The sequence below is a fragment of the Felis catus genome, chromosome C1 (genome assembly GCF_018350175.1).
Source record: "Felis catus isolate Fca126 chromosome C1, F.catus_Fca126_mat1.0, whole genome shotgun sequence".
In the NCBI taxonomy this organism is placed as follows: domain Eukaryota; kingdom Metazoa; phylum Chordata; class Mammalia; order Carnivora; family Felidae; genus Felis; species Felis catus.
The window spans coordinates 44,037,548-44,061,629 of NC_058375.1; the positions used below are offsets into that span (position 1 = coordinate 44,037,548).

The following is a 24,082-nucleotide window of genomic DNA, read 5'->3' on the forward strand; positions in this document are numbered from 1 at the left end:
GCGTTCTTTAGAATTCGGAGACATCCGAACTGAGATATGAAAAATGAATAGAGATCCCCAAGGGAGAAAAGAATGGAGGAAAGTGCTTCAAGCAAGGAGGAAAAGCCTGTGCAAAGGCCCTGAGGTAGGGAGCCCAGCCCTTCCTTAACTACAGCCTGGCAACGTTTGGTATCTAAGTCTCAAGGTTCACACTCCACCCTAACAACAAAAATACACAGTCAACATTTCCAAAATTCCCTCAATTTTTTTTTTCCCCCGAACATACGAGGTCAACCACCTTCTCACCTCTCCCTGCTGACCATCTTTCCATTTCTGCACTGGTTTCCCGGGAGCAGTAACTTCTAATTCCTGAACAGCTCACATGGGCCTTCAGTTTAGGACACACCCTAGCTTCCTAGCTGGCCAGTGGTCGCCCAGGCTGCCGGTCCATGTATCCAGAACAGGCCTGGGCAGGGACGAGGGAGAATATGTTTCCTAACCGAAAGAAAAGAGCAAGCCCAATCTGCTCTGGGCAGCACAGGCCAGGAAGGAAGTAGGAAGTCATCCCGAGTGCAGGAAGTCCTCACTCATCCCTAGATGAGACCAGAGCAAAGCCCAGCAACAGGCACTCTGTCCTGGGAAGGGAAAGATGATTTGGGGGCAGAGGATGGAGGTAAGATCACGGCTCTGGCCTTGTCCACGGTGTGCTGGGGACACACAAACACTTCTAACCTAAAAGCATGTGGTTCTCTTGGAGGCTCTGTTCGCACCCCCACTCCCCAGCAAAAACAGACTTCAGGAAGAAAATGAATCAAGTTTTACAAGCTTCCCTATTTACCCAGGACTACAAATCTATCAGTGGGGAAGCTTTAAAATAAACTCTCTCCTAGCAATGTCACTTCCTTTCTTCTATTTGCCACTACACACACACACACACACACACACACACACACACACACACACACCGCCTCTTTAACCTTGGCTGTGGATCCTGGGTCTGAAAGAGCAATTCCAAATTCAGAACACACACCAATCACACCAGAACACACACTTGTAAATACTTCCTGCTTTTAATTCGGCTCCTCTCACTTACTTGTGGGTCTAAACATACCTGGTGCAGCTCCCTAAGCAGGGATACTTTCCCAAGAGCACTGGCTACTTTTCAGCCTCCCGTTCTTTCATTCCAGAAATACCTACTGGGCATCCTCTAAGGTGCCCAGCATCCTCGCCTCAAAACAGTAATGCAAGCTGAGTGCAACCGGTTTTACAGATGAGGACACTGAGGCTCAGTTAAGCAAGTAGCACAGGTCACGCTACAAGCAAAAGCCCTAATGGGATTAGAGCCCAGACTGCTTCACCTTCTTCTCTGCACTGTGGTTCCCAAGCATCCCATACATCTATCAAATGCAAACAACTAAACTGCTGCCTTTTAAAAAAAGACTCATCCCGGCTCATCAACAGCTTTAATATTAAATCTTGAAAACCAAAGACCATTTTAACCAGTGCTTCCCAAACGGATCATGGAAAACTTAAGACAGCAAAAAGTAGAGCTTATGCACCGTATCAACACCAGCATCCAGTGTGGTTCCTGGAGGCACAGGGTTTGGGATAGTTTTTCCAAGACAGGGAGGATGCCCAGTGGGCCATAAGGAGACAGCAGCCCCTCGGCTGGGGACGCGGGTTTAGAGTCTCAACCCATAGTCACTAAGCACAGGACTGGGGCAAGGAGAGGTTAGGGCTGGGTGGCCTTCCTGCAGTGGCCCCTGGACCTCTTCTAAGGCTTGAGGCTCTCCAGATACCATGTTCCTTATGCCTCCAGGGCCAACCACATGTGACCTCCCAGGAGCTGAGGAGGAGGGCGGGGAGACAGGAAGGCCCTTCTAGCAGTTGAGGGGATCCAGGCTGTGTCGGGGTCTGGAAGCAGCTCAGATCTCATCCCCAGTTCCAAGACTGCCCCCACTCCGTATTCTAGTGTTTGCAGGGAAGGCAGAGAGACAGCATCCCCCAGAGAAACAAAACAGAAGGACTTGCTCCATTTTCAAGTCAGCGGACTCCATTCAACCTAAACTCTCCGCTGGCTTTCTACACCTCTAAATCCACCAGCCGGCCCTCCCTCCTGATCCCATCTTCCTGCCAAGCAAGAAGCCCCTCTCCTCTCTGCCCTACCAGAACTCCTGGCCGCCTGCGCACAACCCTGTCCCCACCCACCTGTCCATCCTGCCTGCACAGCCACCCCTGGCTTCCTCCTTCCTCGGCCTTCAGCTCTCCTCAGCCATAAAGCAGAAGCACTAAGAACTTTCATCCCGGCTGTCGCTCTCACCGGGCTGCCCTGTATGCGGGAAAGTACTCTATAAAATAAAGTCAGATACGGTTATCCATGTCTGCCGGTGTCTGAGTCCCGTGGAGTCCCACCACACTTCACACACAGAGCTGCTTCCTCACTGGATCGGTCTCCTGCTGCCCGTCGCTTCTGGGGTGCTGGTCAAAAAAGCCCCTTGAGAGGAGAGACATGGGGGGGACCCTAAAAAGAACTCTAACCCAATGACTTGACTGCTTGAAGCTGAAATTCAACTTCTCATTTAAAGCAAAAACAGAGCTGCCGAACGCCAGGCCATCCATCCCTCAAGACGGTAAGGATTTCCAGCTAACCCGATCAATGAAATCCAATGTGGCCCCTTAACTAAAATCCCCCTACTCCATGGCAGGGCCTTCTTGGATTATTTTCCTTCAAAAAAAAAAAAAAACAACAACAACAAAAACAAAAAACTATAATTTACACATGGAGTGTCTTTACTTTCCAAACCATTCAGAATTAGGGAAAGGGGGGAAAAACACGTCTGTTTCTATTTGAAACTGTCAAAATTAGCATTCAGTAATTAAAAATCACACCCTTTCTCTTAATAACCTAACCAGCATGATACAATCAGGTTGTGCCAACTCTTTAATCTAATTGACTAATTACAGATTTTAATTTAGTCAGTTACTGAACAACTGTTGACAATTTGTTTTCATTAGGGACAGAACAGAATAAATATTTAGGCTTCCAGTCACAAAGACTCCTGCGATCGGTTCTCCACCGTGACCCCAACTCCAGAGCGAGCTCTGGCTCCAGCAACACCCTGAGACACAGGTCCGCACAAGGCCCTCGAGCCACTGCTCGGCTCTGGCTCCAGGGGCACCTCACACACCTTCTCCCAGGTCCCTCTTAAGGCAAAAGCCTGAAATGCATCCCCAAAGTACAGGCAATCCCCCCATTCACACACGTCACTCACGAAGTGGCAAACACTTAAACGCTGTGAAGAAAAATAAATCCAACGCTGCATGTCACTGGCTTTTAAGCAACAAAATAAGTTAACAGTCAAAATAGGTTTGTCTGCGTTCACCTCCCTGGGAAGCAAACCGTCACTGACATCTTTTTTCTGTGGTTGTTTAAAGACGTACGGTTACAGGTTTCTACTGAAATGATCCTCACTTCTTTCAAAGTGCATTTTTTACCCCACGGTCCCCAACTCCTAACGTCATCCAAAAGTTTGTGAAACTGGCAGCATGGCTCAAAAGGAGGGAGGAGGCCCTGGGTTCAAATCCTGATTCCTTTATTTAATGACTTCATCACCAGTTAAGCCTCAGTTTCCCTGTCCAAAGGCTATAAAGATAGCCATTGCCTTATAGAGAGTTACAGGGATTAAACGTCACGCCCACGTACGGTGCCTGGCCCAGGGTAAACGTGTGACAAATGCTGGTCACCACGGTTTCAGAAATCACTTTTGTGTCCCTCACTGTCCCCATGCTACGGATTACGACACTGAGGCCCAGAGAGAAGACAATGGTTGATCGAAGGTTACGCGGCTAGTAAGGGGGGCGGTTTGGTTGTGCAAGAGGATTTCTGTCCAGTGATCCATCTCCCCTCCCCGCCACCAATGGATGTCAGCTCAGAACGGTAGGGAGCACGGTTCTTATTTGGGAGGGAGGGGAGTCTCGGGAGCACCTGCTGGCGATGGGAGCCTTCTACACAGAAGGCTCCGTGCGCTCCTTGTGCCACCCATTCCCGCAGGTGGGTTCTCCTCACAGGGAAGCTCTGAGCAGCCTGCACTTCGAAGAATGACCCAGAGCAAACTCGGCATCATGACCCTTCCTGACTCCCTAGGGGGAAAAAATGAGGCACCTCCCTCCACAAAGCCCAACCCTGGCCATCCCAGAATAAGCCTAGAAGGAGCCTCTTACATTGCTAGGTGAGTGGAGGAAGTGCAGAGGGTCACGGTCTCTTGAAAACTCCACTGCAGACTCTGAAGCATGGCTGGCATTTTTTTAGGCTCCACAAAAATCAAGTCTACCTCAACCGAAATGGAACCGAAATTCCCAACGTGTTGCGTTGACTAGAATTCTACCAACCTGGTATGCTCACACTGGGTCCCCTGAGCTGACAGGAAGCTCTAATCAGCAACTCTATAGTTCTTGTCTTTCCTACTTCTTCATTAAAATGGTGACTCGATGCATGCAATCTATTTGCAAATGAAATATTTTCAGGCATGGAAGCAGGTGTACGTGAAGAGAAGGGGAAACTCTTCGTTAGGGTAGGCAAGCCCAAAGCAAGAGATCTTCCTCCTGGTTGAGGTCACTGAAAACCAGCTGGGTAAGGCACCACCCGACCCCACATGCAAGGCTTCAGCTTGCCCATCTCCCGGAAGACCCCCTCCAGCTACTCCTCCCAGTGCCAGTATCAAACTACCCTGGGCTGGGCGATGGGTCATCAGTTAATCAGGCCACAAAGATGTCGAATCTGGTACTGATTCTCGGGGAGGCAGCATGGTATGGTAATGAAGACCACTTTCATTTTATGTCCACCTTCAACATTACTGAATCCCTCTACTGCTCCGTTTCCTCTTCTACAAAATAGGAAGGAAAACCAAACTTAATGCGTTGGACCGTTTGGAGTACAAGAAGAGATAAAACCTAAAGGGCTCAGGGGCACCTAGGTGGCTCAGGCGGCTAGGCGTCCAACTCTTGATCTCAGCTCAGGTCATGGTATCACGGTTCATGGGACTGAGTGCCGCGTCGGGCTCTGCGCAGACAGCACGGAGCCTGCTTAGGATTCTCTCTCTCTCTCTCTCTCTCTCTCTCTCTCTCTCTCTCTCTCTCTCAAAATAAACATTTAAAAAACAAAAAACCTAAAGGGCTCAGAACGGTGCCTGACACACAATTAGCACTCAAACTTGTTCGTTGTTCTCAACAGTTCTTACTTCCTGAAATGCGAAGAATAAATATCCTGTCCCCTGTGTTGCCCCCAATGGACAAGGATTGAATAAGAATACTTTTCTCAAGGTCTTGGCACACAGTAAGTGCTCAATAAATACCAGTTTCCTTCATTAAACAAATAAGGAATTATTATTAAGCCACAGCGCCGTGGTTTAGGTAGTTTAGTTACTTATCCCTCGGCAAGAAACCGCCACCCCAACCCGACGGCTCAGCCTCCCATGGAAGATCGCTGCTCCCTAAAATCGCGGCGGCCAGAGTCCAACACCGTGATTTTTACCTCATCTCTTCTCTTCAAGTTCCCTTTGACAAAGATGCTGCTAGCTAAATAATGCCAAAGAAAGTATGTGGCGACAGTCAACTAGATTTCAGTTCATTTTCTATAGCTTGGGGTCAGAATCGACTGATGCACTCTGGTGATCAAGTTTTCTGCAATTCCCTATTCCACGCATTAGCTCGCTGACAGAAATTCACCGCGGTATTTAAAGTGGCAGCCATCACAACTAACTCAAATTGTATTGGCTTCCCCGATGCTGAAATGCTCTGCTGAAACCATCAATTGGCCAATTCGGAGATAACGTGGTGGCTGAAATTCCCTGTCATGCTGTAAAATCCCCTTCCGAAGCGGCTCGCCAGCCCGGAGATCCGCAGCGACACCCGCGAGCAGAGCCGTGGGCCAGGGCGGCCTCGTGTAACACAAGTGGGCTCGACGAGCGGGAGCTGGCGGGCGGCGGGAGGCCGGCGCTGCCAAGAGGAAGGGCCTCCAGAGGGAGGATAACATTTGCTACTGGAAGCCTTCTAAAAGACAGCGAGAAAAGAACAGCAGCGTGCACACGCCCGACACCAGGCCTGCCCGCCGGGCCGTCTGCCCCCCTCGGCACAGGCCACGGATGGCCAAAGCCACAGGAAGCCCACGGCATCTCCCAAAGAAAGCTGCGAAATTCCTAACGGGCGGCACAGACACAGGCGCCAGCCTCGGAAGGAAAGGTTTTCTACGCTCGGCGGCTGCCGCGGGAATCGGGTATCTGTCCAGCCGCAGACTTGCTGTGTTAACGTCCTACTCCGGGCCTCGGTGTCCCCCATCTGTTAACTGAGACATAGCTTCTTAATACACAGTCCGTGATCGGATGGTCTGTTCACATTCCAAAAAGCCTTCTCAACAGGCGACCACCACTAACAAAAACCACCTTCACGCGCTCTCACCCGACTTCTAAAATGCTGGAGAGGCAGAAAAAAAAATCCAGGCCTCGTCTCACATCATTTCGGATCAGATGAACCAAGGCTCAGGGAGGCCAGAGGACTTACCCACGGCTATCTGAAAGAATCAGAACTTGAACTCTGGTCATCCAAGTGCAAATCCCGGGCACCGTCCGTGACCCTGCCCTCATCCCCACCGCCAGCACAGAGCCAGGCATGCAGTGGACACCTGGGAGCAACTGCCCGCCATCCACCGCCTTCCCGGTCCAGTCTGCAAAGCCACGCTCTGTCTATCCCAAGAGCTCTCAAAGCTGCAGCCAGCATCCCGGGCATAGGGGAGGTCTGCCACCCCAGAGCCTGCTCTCTCAAACAGCCTTTTGTGACGGGGAAGGAAGGATCAGAGGAAAGCCTCAGACAGGGGCCCCAGGGAGCAGCCGTGCTTCTTAAGGTCAGAGGACTGTGAAACAGAAGTGAAATGTCAGGCGCTTCACCCAAACACACAAAGAACGGGAGACACAAAGCCTGCCTCGGGAGCTGTGCAAACAGCTGTCACCGGGAGGGGACAGAGAATTTGGGAAGCTGGGCCAACCTGGGTCAGACAGGATGCCTGGAGACCTATTCTCAAGACCCTTGCTGTAGCCTGAGCCCTGCAGGTGTTCCGACAGCACCCTCCATGGAAGGCCAGGACCCGGAGGAGGGGAGGCACGGGGAGCTGCCCTGTGGCCAGCCGGCAGGGACAAGCTGCAGACTTTAGGTGGGAGCTACTGCTCATTCAGCACTTGGCAAGCACCTGCCGGGCACTTTGCTCATGTTCTCTGCACAAAGAACAGGGCAGCAAACAGCACTGGCAACCACCAAGTGAGCCCTGAGGCACCAGTCTGGAAGTGAAAGACATGGTGGGGAAACAGTTCTCCCAAGAACCCTCAGAGGTGGGAATAATTCCCTCCTTATTACAGATCCGGAAACTGAGGTCAGCAACCGTCTGTCGCTTGGCTGACGTCACCCGTGGGTCGCAAGATTCCATCTCAGCCCCCTCTGAGCTAGCGGCTTTCAAAGTTTGGACTGAGACCCACAAGGAGGCAAATTTTACCTCGCAAACCCAGGACGTGACGTTTATTTACGGGCACGCATAAATCACTGAAAATAGAAGTTCCCCCAAACAATACTTACGCTTCCTCTGTGTGATACAGTTGTTTCATTTTTTGTAATTGCCAGTCGTGACCCACTAAGTTGATTTCCCAAGGCACTAATGGGTCACAACTCACAGTTTGCAAAACAATGTGTTACCATGTGCCACTTGTCCATCTCCATTAAAACGTGTATTTAACACGCTTGATCCCAGGGCAGGGATCAGACCTTTCTCACTTCTCAAGGCCCGGAGTCTAGCTCACCAATCTCGGGATTTATTCAAGACTCTGCAATAGGTCCCGGGAGTGGGGGTAGCACAAACAGGGTGAAGGTAAGAGCCCCTGCCCTCAAGAGCTTTTAATCTACCAGTTGGGAAGGGAAGAGATACAACCTTGACTCAAATCATCCTCCTGCCGGGCAGCAAGTAGCAAATAAGGACACAAGAGTTCCCGGGGAGAGAAAAAAAAGAAGGAAGAAAAGGAGGGGGTGTCCCCAGTGGGGGTGGTCCTGGCAGGTCTGGTGGGGAGACAGCCACATTCCAGGCTGGCATCTGCTCTACAGAGGGCCAGCGGGCAGGGGAGCAAACACCCCATCTCCGGTGGTACCAAGCAGGGACCACAGGAAGGGTCAGAGGGGGCAGGGGAAAGTTCCAGACTCCTAGATCAAGAGAAGTGGCCAGCAGAGGAGAAAAACGGACGCTGACCGAACAACACAGTCCTGCTGCCAGCCCAGAATGCCCATGAATGTCATCTCATTACATCCTCACAGTGCTGGGGCCGGTCTGGAGGTTGCAGGTGCGACCCTCACCCTCCAAATGTCCAAGGGTACTTGAAGAAGGTGGATTCAGAGCCACAGATCCAGAGCGCTAATCAACAGGTGAGGCAGCCTATGATGGTTCATGTCCACACACACACACCTCTCACACCAAGACCATTCTGCTGCTGCCTCCCTTTTGGCCATGAGAAAGCCAGGATCCACACAGGGCCCAGGGTGAGTGAGGTCATGCTAGCACGCTGACATGGTGCTTATTCTGTGCCAGGCCCTATTACATACGGGATGTGTGCAAGCACATAAGCTCATTTAATCCCCACGACGGCCTTATGAGGTGGGTATACTCTATCAACCCCATTTTCTACCTGAGGAAACTGAGAAACAGAGAGGCTAATTAAAGCGCCCGAGTCTGCACAGCTTACAGGTGCAGCAAGGCAGCACGAAGCAAACATAAATGTCCCGGATCCTGATTGGCTTGGTAGGTTTGAGACCTACCGGTCACCTCAGGTGGGGCATCTTTCCTCTCTGGACCTCAGTTTACCTATCTGTAAGATGCCTAGGTGACCTCCAGTTCCATCACTTGCGATCCCGCCATGTACATATACATTAAATACGTTTCCTGGCCACCACCGAGAGTGGGACCGCTTCCCTTCTCCCACCATCTGTCCTGACTGCATCCTGATCTCTCGAAAGACCAAGATCTCTCCGCACAAGGCTTTCTAAGTACTTATCACATCCTGGGCTGCATCTGTCTCTTCAACGAGACAGTGAGCAGAGCAAGCACTCAGTAATTCAGCTGGATCAACCCCGCGAAACTCAGCAGTGTCTTCTGCTCCTGGCCCGGGAGCCAAATGACCAATGTCTCACTCAAGCTCCGCAGGAAGTCAGAGGAGAAAGCAGCCAATGTACCAGCACTGGCTTCCCAAGGACCTGCCATGGAGACACATCCCCTCCCAAGCTCACGTCCTAAGGCTCCCTTCTGGGACTCCTTGCTCAATCAAAAAGTCAAGTGAGACCTGAGGCAGGCAAGGGTGGGATACGTACCAAAGGCGATGACAAGATCCCAACTTGGCGCTTTCAATCCCGTTCATCCCTATAAGCATCTACACAGCACATCACAGCACCACTGACCTCGCTAGACGGGTTTCCATGCCTTTCTCTCAACCACTCCATGGTGGGGCTGAGCAAGGATGACCCTTGTGCCTACTTCACAGTCGAGAAGGGACCCTGAGGAGTGAAGGTTCCCCCGGGTAACAAGGGGTGTGGGCCAAAATTTGAATCCAGATTTCTGCTGATGCCAAGTCGCAAGCCCCTCTGGGTCTTACCATTTCACTATGTGGGACAGGACGCCTCTGTCCAACACAGATAAGGGGTGCCGACATCTTAGGGGAGCATTTATCAGCGCCAGCTTGCGGTAGTACTGCCTACTCTGCCCCTTGCAGCGGTGTGGGGGTGAGACAAGACAGCTGGTATGGAGGGAAAGACTCCATGATACATTCGGGGAGCCCAGGCACTGGAGAGCATCACTGGGAAATTCAAGTGTCCAGGTCCCTCAGTCAGCTTGCTCTCCCAGAAAAGGATGCTGTTGTCTCTATCATATTAAAAGTTTGGGGGGAGGGGCGCCTGGGTGGCTCAGTCGGTTAAGCGTCCGACTTCGGCTCGGGTCATGATCTCACAGTCCGTGGGTTCGAGCCCCGCGTCAGGCTCTGTGCTGACAGCTCAGAGCCTGGAGCCTGTTTCAGATTCTGTGTCTCCCTCTTTCTCTGACCCGCCCCTGTTCATGCTCTCTGTCTCAAAAATAAATAAATGTTAAAAAAAAAAAAATTTGGGAGGCGCCTGGGTGGCGCAGTCGGTTAAGCGTCCGACTTCAGCCAGGTCACGATCTCGCGGTCCGTGAGTTCGAGCCCCGTGTCGGGCTCTGGGCTGATGGCTCAGAGCCTGGAGCCTGTTCCTGATTCTGTGTCTCCCTCTCTCTCTGCCCCTCCCCCGTTCATGCTCTGTCTCTCTCTGTCCCAAAAATAAATAAATGTTGAAAAAAAATTTTTTTTTATTAAATAAGTAAAATAAAATAAATAAAAGTTTTGGGGGAAAAAACCTTAGGGCTGCGAAAGAGAAAGGAGATAAACTCACCAAGCACAAGCCACAGAGAGACAACCATCCCGCATACATGATGGTACAAAACTCTCAAAACCACCACGCGAAGGGACCACCACTCGCCCACTCTACAGACTGGGAAACTGAGATCTGAAACTCCACCCTGCCAGGAAATGACAGTGAGGAATGGAACTTAGGTGTGCATCCCAGTCATCAGTCTGAGCCCAAACCCTTCAAAACCCAGAGGATTCAAGACCCGGGTAGAGAAAAGCGTAACACGGGAGAGAAACATTTCTAAAACTCATCTCGCCGAGGCTACAGAAAACCCCATTACCCTGGCGAATCAAAAACAAACAATCGTTATTGTCTATTTGCTGTAAGCTCCTAGCAACATGTATTAAAGAAGTTTATGTGAATCATCTAATGCACTTGTGCCGTGGTCAGAATTATTACCAAGCTAAAAAAGATTAATTTTTCTAAATACTCTAAACCCTAGACGCTATTATAAAGGCTACAGCTAGTGTAACATTTCTGTTATCTTGGCTGACAGGCCCTCAAGCACACACACCTCCCTTCCATGTCTCCCTCTTAAGGCTTAAAACACACACACACTCACACACACAGGCAGGAAGGTCGAGGGAAGAGGGCAAGGCAGCCCTGGCCTGAGGTCTCCACTAGAGAACCTGCTTCCCTCGGAAAATTAAGACAGCCTAAGGGACACTTCGAGGAGGGCTGGGTGTCTCTGGCTCCTTCAGAGCAGTGGCTGGCACAGAACTAACTCTTGGTCCAAGTTTGCAAATGCTTAGCTAACAAAGATGGCATTATGCAAAGACGTGCACACGGCTGGTCTTGGAGTTCAAATGAAGTGACCACTGCCAAAAACTGTGTTTGGGTCCCTGCCACTCTACCCCCACCCCTGCCCCAGCCCCACCTCCTGCCTTGAAATAAAGGGCAAGGATTTGCAATTTGGGGTCTTGCCGCCACTTGAAACCCATTAAGGTGGCCGCACAGCCTGGGTTCTGGCAAAATGCAATTCCAGTTACTCATTTAGTGTTTAATTAGCTACCGATGGAGGAGTCTGGCAGCCTCTGGGGTTAGAGGAATTGCAGCAAACGGGGTGGGAGCCCCAAGAAAGGATGCAACACAAAGTCTAAGCTCCAAGGGGGGTGGGGGTGGGGAAAAATAACTGTGTTATGTTTTGTTTTTTTAATCTGCCACACAAGGGCGCCAAGGGTCAGAGCCAAAGGCAACTGCTATGAACTTGCCAGGACCTCTGGGCAGATGGCTAGGCTGGCTTATCTCTGGGGAGAGCACTCCCCAGCTCCTCGGGCCGGGCCTCAGCCCTTCCCCTCCCATTCTGCCCGCACTGCCGTCCTCTCATGCCCCTGCCCCCAAAGGGTTCTGGCAGGCGTGGACACTCCCCGCCTGGCAGGAACCCCAGCTCAGCACATCCAAGGAGAGCCCTCTCAAATATCACTTTGCTATTTCGAACCCACCAAGGACGCTGGACCCCTGCCACAGAGCCACAAATACCTCAGCTCTCGTCCACGCCTAGGCCTCTGGGGCACTTTCCTAATCCCCCCACCTGCCCCCCACTGCCTGGAGACAGGTTCACAGCTGGGGGCTAGGGGGTCAGCAGAGTCCTGTTGCAGAGGCACAGGGGTAAGGGAGCCAGCCCTGCTGAGTCGGGGGCTCCCAATGGCAGAGCAGAAAGGGACCTCAGGTCTTCAGAGCAGAGAAACTGAGGCTCAACACTAGCCAAGGTCATGGGATTCCATGTCTAGTACACTCCCCGAGTTCTTCCCCGGGAATCACAGAGGGGCTGGGGTTAGAGGCAGCAATCCGTGCACCTCCCAAAAGCAGGCACAAAGTCTCCTTTGTGGGGACGCATGTATTTTCTGGAAGGAAAGGCCATAGCTTTTATCACATTTTCCCTGCCAAAAGAGCCACTGTACCATAACAAACTCCCTTCCCGAGCTCCAGTCCCACCTCTGCCAGTGACTCTGCAATTTACCTCTCAGGGGCTTCAGTCTAATTCTCTGCTGAATGCGTTTCTGCAGTGACTGTATAGGGGCACACTTGGGGTCAAATGCACAAACGTTCCCTCCGTTTAGCAGGAATTCTGTATCAAATAAGCGCCGTCAAAGGCTAACATCTAGTCCCAGCTCTGCCCCCTGGCTACATGCCCTTGGACAAACTATCTAAACTCCAGGCCTCAGTGTTCTTATCTGTGAAATGGGGATGAAATCTAAGAATAAAACCTGGCCAGTAAGGCCCCTGTGAGGCCAAACCACAAGCATGTGCTGAAAAAGCGTTCTAAGAACTACGGTCACGTGAGCAGCGCAAGGAGCCACCACTGCTCTCTGGCACCTTCGGCACTGAAGCCAACCCCGGGCCCTGTCTACTCCACTCATTCCTTGCTGCCAAGAAGAAACATACAGTCAGCTACCTTAAGGAGGGAAAGGACTGCTGGTAGCCAAGAAGGCACCACAGACACCTGTTTCTAGCACCCCCACCGACCCTGGAGGAGAGCCAAGTGGAGAAGGCAGCCAGGACACCACTGGGCCCAAAGTAAGACACACAGGTAGCACTCGGAGTGTCCGCTCCACAAAAGGAGGCCAGGACCCAGACAACAGCGTCTAAGAGGACCCAATGGCACCCAAGGGCGTTCATCAATACTCTGAGACCCAACGCTCTAGCCGGGAGAGGAAACCACAGTAGAGTCCCCGTGAGCCTCCTCCCGGGGCCTCACGGCTGTTCTGACTTAAGGCAAACCAATTTCTCAGAAAAGTCCACTCGCGCACCAAATGTCCTAATGCTCCACGTTACGTGCGGTCAACATCAGGGGCTCATGCTTACAGATAACGTGCCCGGTGTGTCAGTGGGGAAACAGACTGTGACTCAAATAAAAACTCACCAATTCAAAGAAAATTTAAACCCCCTCCCCCGAATCACCTGGTTCATTCCAGCTCCTAGGGTCCGGCCTTGACGTTGAGAGGAGCCTTTAAGACCCCTGGGCCCGTTGCCAAGAAGGGGAGACAATTTGCCAGGAACACAAAGTCATTTCCCTAAGCGAGCGGAGACCAGGATCTTCCCAGTCGAGGTCCCTTCTAGCCCAGCAGCAGTCGGGCACTCCCTCCTCAACCCTGCCCCTCACCAAGGCTTGAGCAGGTACCTGGGCTGACAGGCTCCCCCACAAACTATGGTGATCTGTGAATCATCTTAATTGAAAAAGGAAAGTCAGTTGCTGCCCACTCTTTTACAAGATGCCAGGTAACTAGCTCATGCACATTAGAGGCACCAGGCTCAAGATCACCCCGCAAAAGTGAAGTCACCAAAAGAACATCTTCCAATGTGCCATTGGCTATTCCAGGCCAGGTTCCTCAGTGACCCCAAATTACCTATTTTTGTCACCCATAGTTCCTTAACCCCTTCATTCAATTAGCACCCATGCCTACTATGTGCAAGGCATTATGGGAGAGTTACACAGATGAAGAGCTCTGTATATACATGAAAGGTCTCTGGCATGGAAAAAATGAATAAGCTGTGGTTGGAAAGACAAATCTGAATGAGAAGTCAATCGGAACAGGAGCCAACAGGGCACTTGCCATGGTCCTGCAGCACTGAGCCAGCGTTAGGAGCACCGATTCGGGAGTCAGTTACGGCCCGTGTTTGGACCCTCGTTCTACCAGATACCGGCTGTGAATTAACCTCGCTGTGCCTCAGTTTCCTCCTCTGCAAACGGAGGTAACAATTCCTTCTCTCACCTGGCCCCTGGCGGCTTGAAATGAGACTGAACCAAAGCATTCAGCAAGCACAAGGCCCCAGCCCATGGAAAGCTGCCAACAAGGCTCTGTATAGATGGTTTCCATGGGCAGCGAGATGGAGTGATCAAAGTGTGCAGAAAACGATCATAAAAGTTATCATAAAAGTCTACAAAAAAGTTTAAAAAAATGGCCAGGATTTGAATGGATAGGAGAGGCATGCATTCCAAACTAGAGGAAGAGTCTGGAAAGAGACAACAGCAATAATTCTAGCAAGCAGGAATGAGGGCTAACTAGACGGTAGCCATGAAAATAGAACACATGAAGATTGGAGAAGGACAGTGAGAAAAGAGAGTTCCTTTTCTTAATTTTCTCAAATTTCTCTTAATTTTCCAGTTGCTGCTCTGTCACCCCTGCAACCCCAAACCACCCCTTAATGCCTTCACAATACAGATGTTCCCTCCCCGTCCTCATTCATCACAACCTGCCTCTCAGACCAATGAAACCAAGTGGATTCCAACCTAGGAAAAAGAGTTTTGACCCCAAAATCCGCGAACTCTGGTCCTTGATCAGCGTGACTTCAATCAAGTCTATGCCAACTTCACAGCATAATTCTGACACTATTCCTTAACAAATTATTGAAAGCAAACCCACGCAAGCTTTCGCTGCCATCCATATTGCTTCAAGATGGCAGACCAAACCACAAATGGCCAGAACCTCCCACCCTTTACCAGAGCACAAAACTTTGTTAGAAATTATTAACTTCTGGGGTGCCTGGGTGGCTCAGTCAGTTGAGCATCAGACTTCCGCTCAGGTCATGATCTCAAGGTTCCAGTTTGAGCCCTGCAACAGGCTCACTGCTGTTAAGGCAGAGCCTGCTTCGGATCCTCTGTTCTCTGCACACACACCCCGTGCACCCACCCCCCACCCCCACCCGCCCCACTGCCGGCTGGCACACTCGCTCTCAAAAATAAATAAATATATTTTTAAAAAATTAACTTTTCTCACAGCTTGCAAAAGATAGCATAGACACCCTATATCAAGAGATTTATTTGACATAGGCACGTCCACCTCTCTCCCCAACTCTTAAAAATGAAACCATTTGCACAGCAAAGATTGGCCACACAGGAATCAGCTCTCCATAGGTTCAAAAAAAAAACAAAAAAAATCAAAAAAAAAAAAAAAAACAAAAAAAACAGAGAAAAAGCAAGACTTTTCCTAAGTAGAAAGGTCAAATTCACTATTTTTTATATGGCTAATGTACCTTCTGGCCTCCTCAGCCAACCTCCAGCTCAGGAAACCCTATGATCATCACCACAGATTTTCCCATAAGAACCACACCATAAAAGAACCAGTCACCTCACCTTGCACTACTAAAAGTTTACCAGGCCATAAGTACCATTCACCAGCTTCTCTTTTGCAACCCTGGAGAGGGTACATGAACTGGTCAATTTCCTCAGCATTCTGTTCCAAGGGCATTAACTTTTTAGTCATAACAAAATTGCATCACGTTGAATATTCTTAAAACCAGTGAGCCTCCAGCTGAGTCTCTAACTCCCTGTATTTCAGGGGAAATCTTCACTGTAAAGATATTCATGGAAATGGGATTTGACCACTTGTGAAATGCAACTTAGGTTCCGGTGTCCTAAGTCAGTTTCAACCTCTGCACGCAGGGGACACACATGGCCTGGCCAAGTGGGTGGGCCTTAAGGACGTTAAAAGAAACCAACTTCAATACTCGAGAGCTTGGAGACCATTCCTACCCACCTCATGAAAAAAGTACAAGATCAAATGAACCACCTCTTCTCTGCCTGCGTGTGCGTGGCCATGCGTTCGCGGGCGCACGCGCGCGCACACACACACACACACACACACACACACACACACACACACCATCTACCAGGCCAATGGGAAGCAAAGACTGGAAAGAGGCTGGGAAGAATTGCAGACACTTCCCCTTCCATCTCCCATCTCCCCAAGATCGTGTTTCATCTGATCATAAATTCTGACTCCAACCCATGTTTGGAATCCAATATTTTTTTTTGAGGGGCACTGCCATGGGAGATGGATATGCGGTAGACATCGCTCTTATAAGCGTTTCATAAATCTTAAGAAACTCATCCAGGTAGGGGATGAATGATAGCGAAGCAAGCACTATGATATGATGAAATTAACTACCTTCACAAGAACGTTCTGAACACGAGATTATGGAGCAGCCAAGGACCTGAAAGCATACATGGTCTTAGTGGACACAGCATGAGCCCCCCCAACACACACACATACATACACACACACACACACCCCACACACAACCCAAAACGTAATTGAAAAGACTGCTCCCTGGAAAGTAATGCAAGAGTCCATTTCACCAATGCTCACTCAAACACCCAAGCACAAGTTTCATAGTTGCTTTTCTGTTGTGGTGGTGGTACATTTTTGAATTAAACCAATACCAAGGAGGCTCGGTCTCTTCCCAGCTAACTGTCCACTCTGAACATAACCCTCACATGGCTGAGCCCTGATCAACACCATTTAATTCTCCAGATAGGTATCTACACTCTTTTGCATAATCACAACATTATGAAATACCGTTCACCAAGTTAGAATGGGGCAAGGGCAGCAGGGAGGGGAGCAGAACAAAAAGAAAGGCAAGGAGAAAACAAAGACCACTGCCAATTGGCTGTGTATTTGCTTCTGGTACTAGAGAAGTTAGAGCTCTCCAACCCTGTAATTATTGCCAGGATTAAAAATTTGTTACTCACGTAATCATGAAAGGCTTTTGCTTCACTCGAATGTTCACAAGTGTCTCGCCTTTCAGGAGCTGCACAGTAAAGGTCCCAAAATACGCTGCAAATCGAAACATAAAATAAGATCAGGTTACTAATTATCACTTGTGTCCCAACGACAAGTGCACAACGTGCGGTGCTAACAGCACCAGGTCTCCCAGAGGCTCAATCCCACACCCCCAGCCTTTATTGAGCAAACTCGGGCTTGAAAACAAAATGGACCGACTTCTTCTGGTAAGCCAGACATCTGCAGTAAGAGGGCCAGTTCTATCGGGTGCCTACCATGTGCCGGATGCCTCTCACCCACGACACTACCCGTAACTACCACGGTGTTACAAGGTGGGTGACTTTACCCCTACTTTATACACGGGGCAACTGAAGTTTGGACAGATTAGTACGAGCCGTCCACGGGGGTGCCCAGATAGGACACGTAGGAATGTAGATAAGAATCCACGCCTCCCCTTTCAGCTGTATTCCTCTCACCAACCCCCTCCCCAACTTAAACGGCTACGTTTCATAAAAAGGTTAAACTGTCAAAGTCAGGACTATGATTCATACGTGTAGCAATCTGGGTGACTGGCAAGAAAGGGAACCTACAGGTTCTTAATCCCAGAGCCAAGAGCCCACACCCCCGCCCCTCCCATCTCACCCCTACTCCCATCCAGGCCCTCCCCCAAGGAATTCTTATGCAAGAACCATTCCCCCACTTAAAGAATGCATATCAATTAGGCAAAGAAGAGTATGTTATAGACAACCAAGTATCTTGTCCTTTCATGTTGAAATAGCCCTCCTCAGAGAGGCCTCAGTCTACCCATCCAGCAAGAGGGGAGTGGGGTCAGGGGGGAAGCCTAGACCTCCCTGCCTCATCCCCCTCCAAGATTTTGTATGGTCATTCTAACACTCTGTATCACCTGAGAATAGACAAATCACCTGTCAGCCAGTAAAACCTTATACAAACCCCAGTATTTGGTATTAGTAAGGGCCTCTGGGTTAGGAGCCCAAGGCCCAGGGCTGGGCACCCACTTGAAGGAAACGGGCCCCAGAGCCTAAGTCTGACTCCTGGTCTGGTGCTCCTGTCCCCATCACAAACAGCCAGCTCTGCCAGTGTCATCGGAGGAGCCATACCATTCAAGGGGTGTGAATCCCGTGGCCTGACCCTCTTAGAATCAGGGCCACTGCTTCCTCCCACCTAGAGAGCCTCGGCTCATTTGTCAAGTAGCGCAAGGCAACTTCTAACTAACCAGACCACAGCCACTCAGAGCCACCACTGCTCTCCACGTTCCTGGGGCTGAGACAAGGCCGGAGAAGATTGCGTGAGGGATTACGGATGGAACAATTAAATCGGGGGCTTCTAGTAGCTGCAGAAGGAGGCTCAAAAACATTCCTCTCTGTCCCCTGAAACTGCACACGTTCAACTCCCCCACACACCAAAGACTTCCAACACTAAAAACTCCACAGCTCCTTCTCAGTAACTTCTACCTATGAGCCCAAGTTTCTGCAAAATTCACGATGATCAGACACACCAACCCCGCTCACACAGTCCTCTCCAAAAACCACCACAGAGAACCCATCACCCACTCCTACAGGTAGAAAGAACCCTTACGCCACAGCACGGCAGTTCCGAGGTTGGCAGAAGTAATTAAAAACTCATTTTCTCTGTGCAAGTTAGAACAGACACTTCATCCCCCCGCATTTCGATTCAAAGAAACTTGAAACAGTAGCCTGAACTGGTGGTCAGGTAAACGCGCTAAGATCCCAAGACATGGCACAGGGACCCTTCTGAACTCCCACCAAAATATCAAAAGCCACTCTGCTTTCTTGTCCTTTTCAAAAGGATGTCAAAGACTCCACCAATCGGTCCCGCAAAACATCCAGGTCTTACACTCACAGCAACTCACTCCTGCTGACCCCTAAGCCGCCTCCTGCCTGCCGCAACACCGACACGGAGATCACACCTGCTGAGGTCCCACCCTGAAGAGCCCCAGGAAAGGGTCACAAATAAGGGAGAGCCAGGAAACTACATGCACTCTGAGAGGTCAACACCAACCAGTTAAGGTTCTCCCTAAAACGAAACTCTGTGGCTTTAGGGATGCTGGGGGTAGGGCCCACAGAGGAGAGGAAGGTCCAATCAGTCTGAATCAGTATCTTTAAAGGAAGTGGCAGCCCCTTCTTGCTTTTTCTGAGTGTGCCTGGGAAAGGCCCCAGTAGATTTGCTCTCTCAAGGTTTCAAACTCACAGAAGAAAAAGGAAGGGACAGGCCAGTTGTAACACAGACCTGGTATCCTCTCCACCCCACCCCTCCCCCACTCCCTCTAATTAAAGCAGCATGCAGAACTGACAAAAATCCTTCAAGGTTTTTTCAAGCCCCTGCTTGGTACCCCAGAGAGAGACAGAAAAGTAAAAGAGTTTCTGTACGAACACCAGGCACGATTTAGTCGGTTCTCAATAGGAGGAGAAAGAGAAGGCAAAAACTTCAGGCACCAGCCTCTCCTGCCCTTCTCCTCCTTCACCAGTTCCGGTCTGAGCGCCCGCAGGTGCCCTGTTCTGTGCCAAGACTGAGGGCTAAGGCATGGGGGTCTGTTCCACGCCTCCCGTCTTTGTTCACTAGGATCCTGGGCTCAGAACAAAACAAACACACACACAAAACTATCACGCAAACTTACCACCACCACGAGTGCAAAAACCCAGGCGGTTCTCCCAACGTGATGTTTTTTTCCCATCGAATCTGGAAAGCAGAGAGCAGAGACCACTTAGAGGAGCAGAGAGGAAGGGTGCGCTGGGGGCTTCCCAGAGCCAAAAGGCTGTGAAGACCAACTAACAATAAATGCCAAAAGGTGATAAAAATTCAAAATGGTGGCCACAGTGGCTGCTCCTGAAAACAAAGGCTCTAAGAATAGTGGGGAAGAGGGGGTGTCCAGAAATTGGATGGCTGGGGGGAGTTCCACTCACCTCTGACAAGAAGGTCTGTGCAGATTTCTGTGCTCCTACGTGCAGTAAATATTCGTAGACGTATAAAGCTAACCTGGAAAGTGGGCAGGGGGCACAAAAAGAGAGGGAAGACGTCAGATCACACGGGGCGCTCGCTTCTGGACCTTGCCAGCCGGCTTCCAGCCCTGTCTGCGCTGTCCCATTGTGGCCCCAACCAGAGGTGAGCAGCCAGCTCGGCCATGCCCTTTGGGGGGGGAAGGGGGGGGGGGTGGGTACGCGGGTGGAAACAGTTATCGGGTGGGTACCAGGCGACGCGTTGCCTCGAGCCGTGAGGGCTGGAAAGCAGCCCCCAAACTTGAACTTCCAACTGGCATCGGAGCCAAAACCACCTAGGTCTCTCAAACTCGAAAGCCTTCCGACCCCAGAGCCTCCCTCCTTTTCCCGACCCACTCGTTGCCACCGCCACCCTCTCCCTAGCTCTGTGGGTCCGGGGAGACTCAGTCCCGGACTCCGGGGTGCTCAGTGCGCTCTGGAGAGGGCAGCAAAGCGCCACCCTCACCACCTCCCCCCCAAGCAACTGTCCCCCAAGCCCAGGGCCAAGCCGGCGCCGCCGTCCCTGCCCAGCGCGGCGCCCGGGAGGGCGCGGGGCGGGCAGCGAGGCAGAGGGCAGGGAAGGGAGAGGGCTCCCGGCCGAACAAAGCCCCCGGCACGCACTCCTCACGCCGCGGGCGGACAAAAGGAGCCTTCGGGGCTGCAGAAGCCACGCGCCCCCTGCCCGCGCCCGCTGGGCAAAGTGCGGCCGCCGCGGCGGGCGCCCAAGCCGGCGCTCGGGACCTCGCCCACCCCTCTCCGCGGGCCCCCGCGGCCGGCACGCCCCGCGGCCACCAGGTGCCCCCTCCCCCGGCGGCGCCCCCCGACGCCCCGGCCTCCGCCGCCTCCCAACAATGGGCTCTCCCACGCCGCCCGCCGCGGCCTCGGGGAAGGGGCCAGGCAGGCGGCGCCCGACCCGGGGCGCAGCAGCCCCCGCCCGCCCACCTGCCTCCCACCGCCCTCCCGCAGCCCCGCGACGGCGCGGCCGCCACTTGGAAAATAGGGCTTACTTTTCCCGAGCCTGCCCGTCCGAGGGCACCGCCGAGCCTTTGCCTTTGGCAAACATGGTTTGCAGAGAAGAGGGCGCCGAGCCTCGCCGCCGCCGCCGCCGCTACCGCTCCGGCTGCTCCCGAGCTGTCCCCTCGCTCCCGGCCCCCTCCCCGGCCTCGCTCGCTCGCCCGCTCGCGCTCTCCTCGCCGCGCTCCCCTCCCTCCCCCCCAGGCGCTGGCTCCGCGCTCTTTCCAGCTGTCAAAGCGTCAGCCCCGGCCGCGGCCCCATCGCCCTGGAACTCCTCCCGCGCCGGCTCGGCCTGGGGTGCCGCTGCCGCCGCCGCCGCCGCTTGCCCGCCGGCCCGGCCGCCCGCTGGCTCGCTCGCGCGCCCGCCCGGCTCCGCCTGCGCCGCCCTCTGCGCCTCCGGCACCGCTGCCGCCGCCGCTGCCGCTGGTCTACTTGGAGCTCAACCGAACGTGGCTACCCGGGCGAGGAAGCGAGGCGGGCGTCAACGTCCCGCGATTGATGGCCGCTTTGGCCAATCGGCGCGCGGGGGCGGGCCCGGCTGCCCGGGAGGGACGCCCTGTCAGCGCCCGGCCGCGGCAGTCCCCGCTGCGGCCGCCTCTGCCGAGCCGCTGCCCCTGCTCCTGCGGCCGAGCCGGGGGTGCCCGGGGGCGCGCGCCTCTCTTTTCTGTAGCTGTGGGGAGGGGACTCGAATCGGGCCGGGGGAGCTCTGGTCTCCAGGTCCCGGCGATGAGGGGGTTTGGCCAGCGGGGGCCACTCCGCGTGCGGGGACCACTGGGGGGTGGGGGGCGCTGCGGCAGCGTCCGAGAGGAGGGGGCGCGGACCCCTAAGCGGAGCGCCGCCGGCTCCCTCCCGCCACGTCCCTCTCCCTTATCTGCCCCTCACCTCCCCCCCGCCCGGCCCGCGCCGGCCCAGCCCTTATCTCCCCCTCCCCCTTGCCTACCCTCCCCCTGGGCTCCGACCCCGACCCCCACCCCAGACTCCAGGCCGCCCCCCAGCCGCCCCGCCCCCGGTCCTCCCTCTTGCCCAGTCCGCCTTCAGAGCGCCGGGCCCGGGGCTCCACGCTGAGAGCTGGGCGGCCCGAGCCGGCGCCGAGGCGCGCGGCTGCTCCTTTACTACATCATTAAAATACTTTGGAAAGCCCCAAAGTGGAGTCGCGCGAAAAAGGTCCTTGGCGTGCTTTGGGGAGCCTGAGGGAGAGGACTGGGGACTTGTGCTAAGAAAAGGGAGAGTGCTCCTAAATTTCTAAGGTCCGCCAGCCCTGGCTAGTTAGCCCCTTGGCTTCTCCACCGGAGACGGTACCGTTCCGGGGGACGGGGGCATCACCTGGGCGCCCCGCGACGTGGAATGCGCGCCACTGAAATCTGCAAACTTCAAATAAATGGAGCTAAATTGGGGAGTGGAGGGGGGGGGGAGATGAGCTTGGGGGGGAGGGGAAGCTTCCATTGTCAGTGACCCAGGTGTACAATGGGAAATGGGGGGGGGGGCTGGAAGAGTGACCCAGCTATTTGCTGCTGACTCCTCTTTGCCACGCTGAGAACCTCGAGTACACACTATGAGTCCCTTATTAGACCAGAAACCAGCGAAATAGGGGAAGACTCCCCCATTTTCAGACTGCTTTTAGAGCGCCGTTCTCTTTAAATGCGATAAAACACTGTCGGCACTGTCTCTTTAAAAGAGTCGAGCAGAAAAAGCTGTGTAAGCGCTGATTGGCTGCCTGTTTGGATACATCTTTAGGGGAGCCTTGAAACTGTTAGCCTAGGTTGATTTTTTTTTTTTTTAACTGCGCTGTTCCAATAAACAAGTAACGCCCCTCCCCCTAACATGCCTCGCACCAAACAATTAAAGGATAGGTCAGTGTCCTGGGGAAAACACGTTTCAAGTAGGAAAACTCAGAACTAAATTTCAACAAAATAAAGAATAATTCCCTGCCATTAAAGTTTGCTCATTTTAATCTTTTGAAAAGAGAAAAGGGGCGTTTAAAAGAAATGCCCCTCAGCAAACCGATCTGCATTGGTTCAGGAAAGAGACTCAGTGCATTTTTGGAATAATGTTCTACTCAGTGTAACTGCCTCCCTAAATTAGAATACAGCCAAGGCCCTACGGATGCTTCTGGACGCACTGTGTTCTCTGTGTAGAGAGACCTAGAGATCACCCGGGAAGGGGACAGAAGAAGGGAAATACTGAACCCTAGTCTATGGTTGGTTGCATGCTAGCCCCTAGTTTAAAGGTTGTTTTGTGAATGAGAGAAGCATGGAGGTTGGGAGGGAGTTGATATACAACGATAGAGGAGAGAAGGAAATAATTACAGTTATTTTTTCCCCTAGGCGGTTTAATTTAATAGGGCTAACTTAAGGTACCTTAGAGCCCACACTAATTAAATTGGCCTGCTCATACCCTTCCCCTGGACTTCTATTTTTGATGGGCTAGGAACGGCCAAGGATGGCTTGTCAACAGACTGACTCATAAGAAGCCTGACTCATCTCGGGTCTGCAAGGCCCACAAATTATGAGTATCATGAGCATCGGTCAGGTCCTGGCTAAAGGAAAACACTACCCTTCTCTGGCTCTACAATGGCAGTCTCTACCAAGTTGGCTAGGCCTGATCAGCCCCAGCGCTGCAGCACAGACCTGTCTGTTGGGGCATCATTTTCCTCATCTTAAAATGGGAGAGGAGGGTTAGAAGATCTTTAATGTTTCTTGAGATCCTAAATCTCATGTTCTATGATGCTAATTTCCCTTCTGTAGTTTTCTCCCCCTCCCCCCCCCCCCCCGAAAAAAAGGACTAGCACCTTCTTCCCAAGCACATGTGGCAAGAGGAGTGGCATCCAGGTTCTGTACCAGATACTCTGTCCTTGTGGTCTGCCGTTTGCTAGGGCTTGACACAGCATGAGGCCCCATATCAGTAAGTTTGTGGTGCAGCTAAAAGAAACAGTGGGAGGGAGGACCTGAACAGAGCAGAGAGCCCCCCAGCCTGCTGGAGAGAAGGAAGCTGATGAGCCCCTGGGAAGCAGAACCACTCAGCAAACCCCAACCAGGTGTGCAGCTGCCGGCACAATGATCCAAGATGTGGTCAGATCAG

At 52.4% G+C, this 24,082-nt stretch overlaps 1 protein-coding gene across 4 annotated transcripts in view; it reads right to left on the reverse strand.

Moving 5' to 3' along the window:
* Positions 1-21,182, reverse strand: part of SSBP3 (single stranded DNA binding protein 3) — a 164,169-nt gene extending 142,987 nt beyond the window's left edge. The window contains exons 1-4 of one of the 4 annotated variants that reach the window (XM_019837059.3): positions 20,998-21,182; positions 19,919-19,991; positions 19,633-19,694; positions 16,946-17,030 (exon numbers count right to left, since the gene is read on the reverse strand). In XM_019837059.3, the coding sequence (XP_019692618.1) occupies positions 16,946-17,030; positions 19,633-19,694; positions 19,919-19,991; positions 20,998-21,053 (276 nt within the window). In that variant the 5' untranslated portion in view covers positions 21,054-21,182. The remainder of the gene's footprint in view (positions 1-16,945; positions 17,031-19,632; positions 19,695-19,918; positions 19,992-20,997) is intronic. The other 3 variants (XM_019837060.3, XM_011284976.4, XM_011284977.4) reach the window with 3 other exon arrangements.
* Between the last annotated feature and the right edge of the window lie 2,900 nt (positions 21,183-24,082).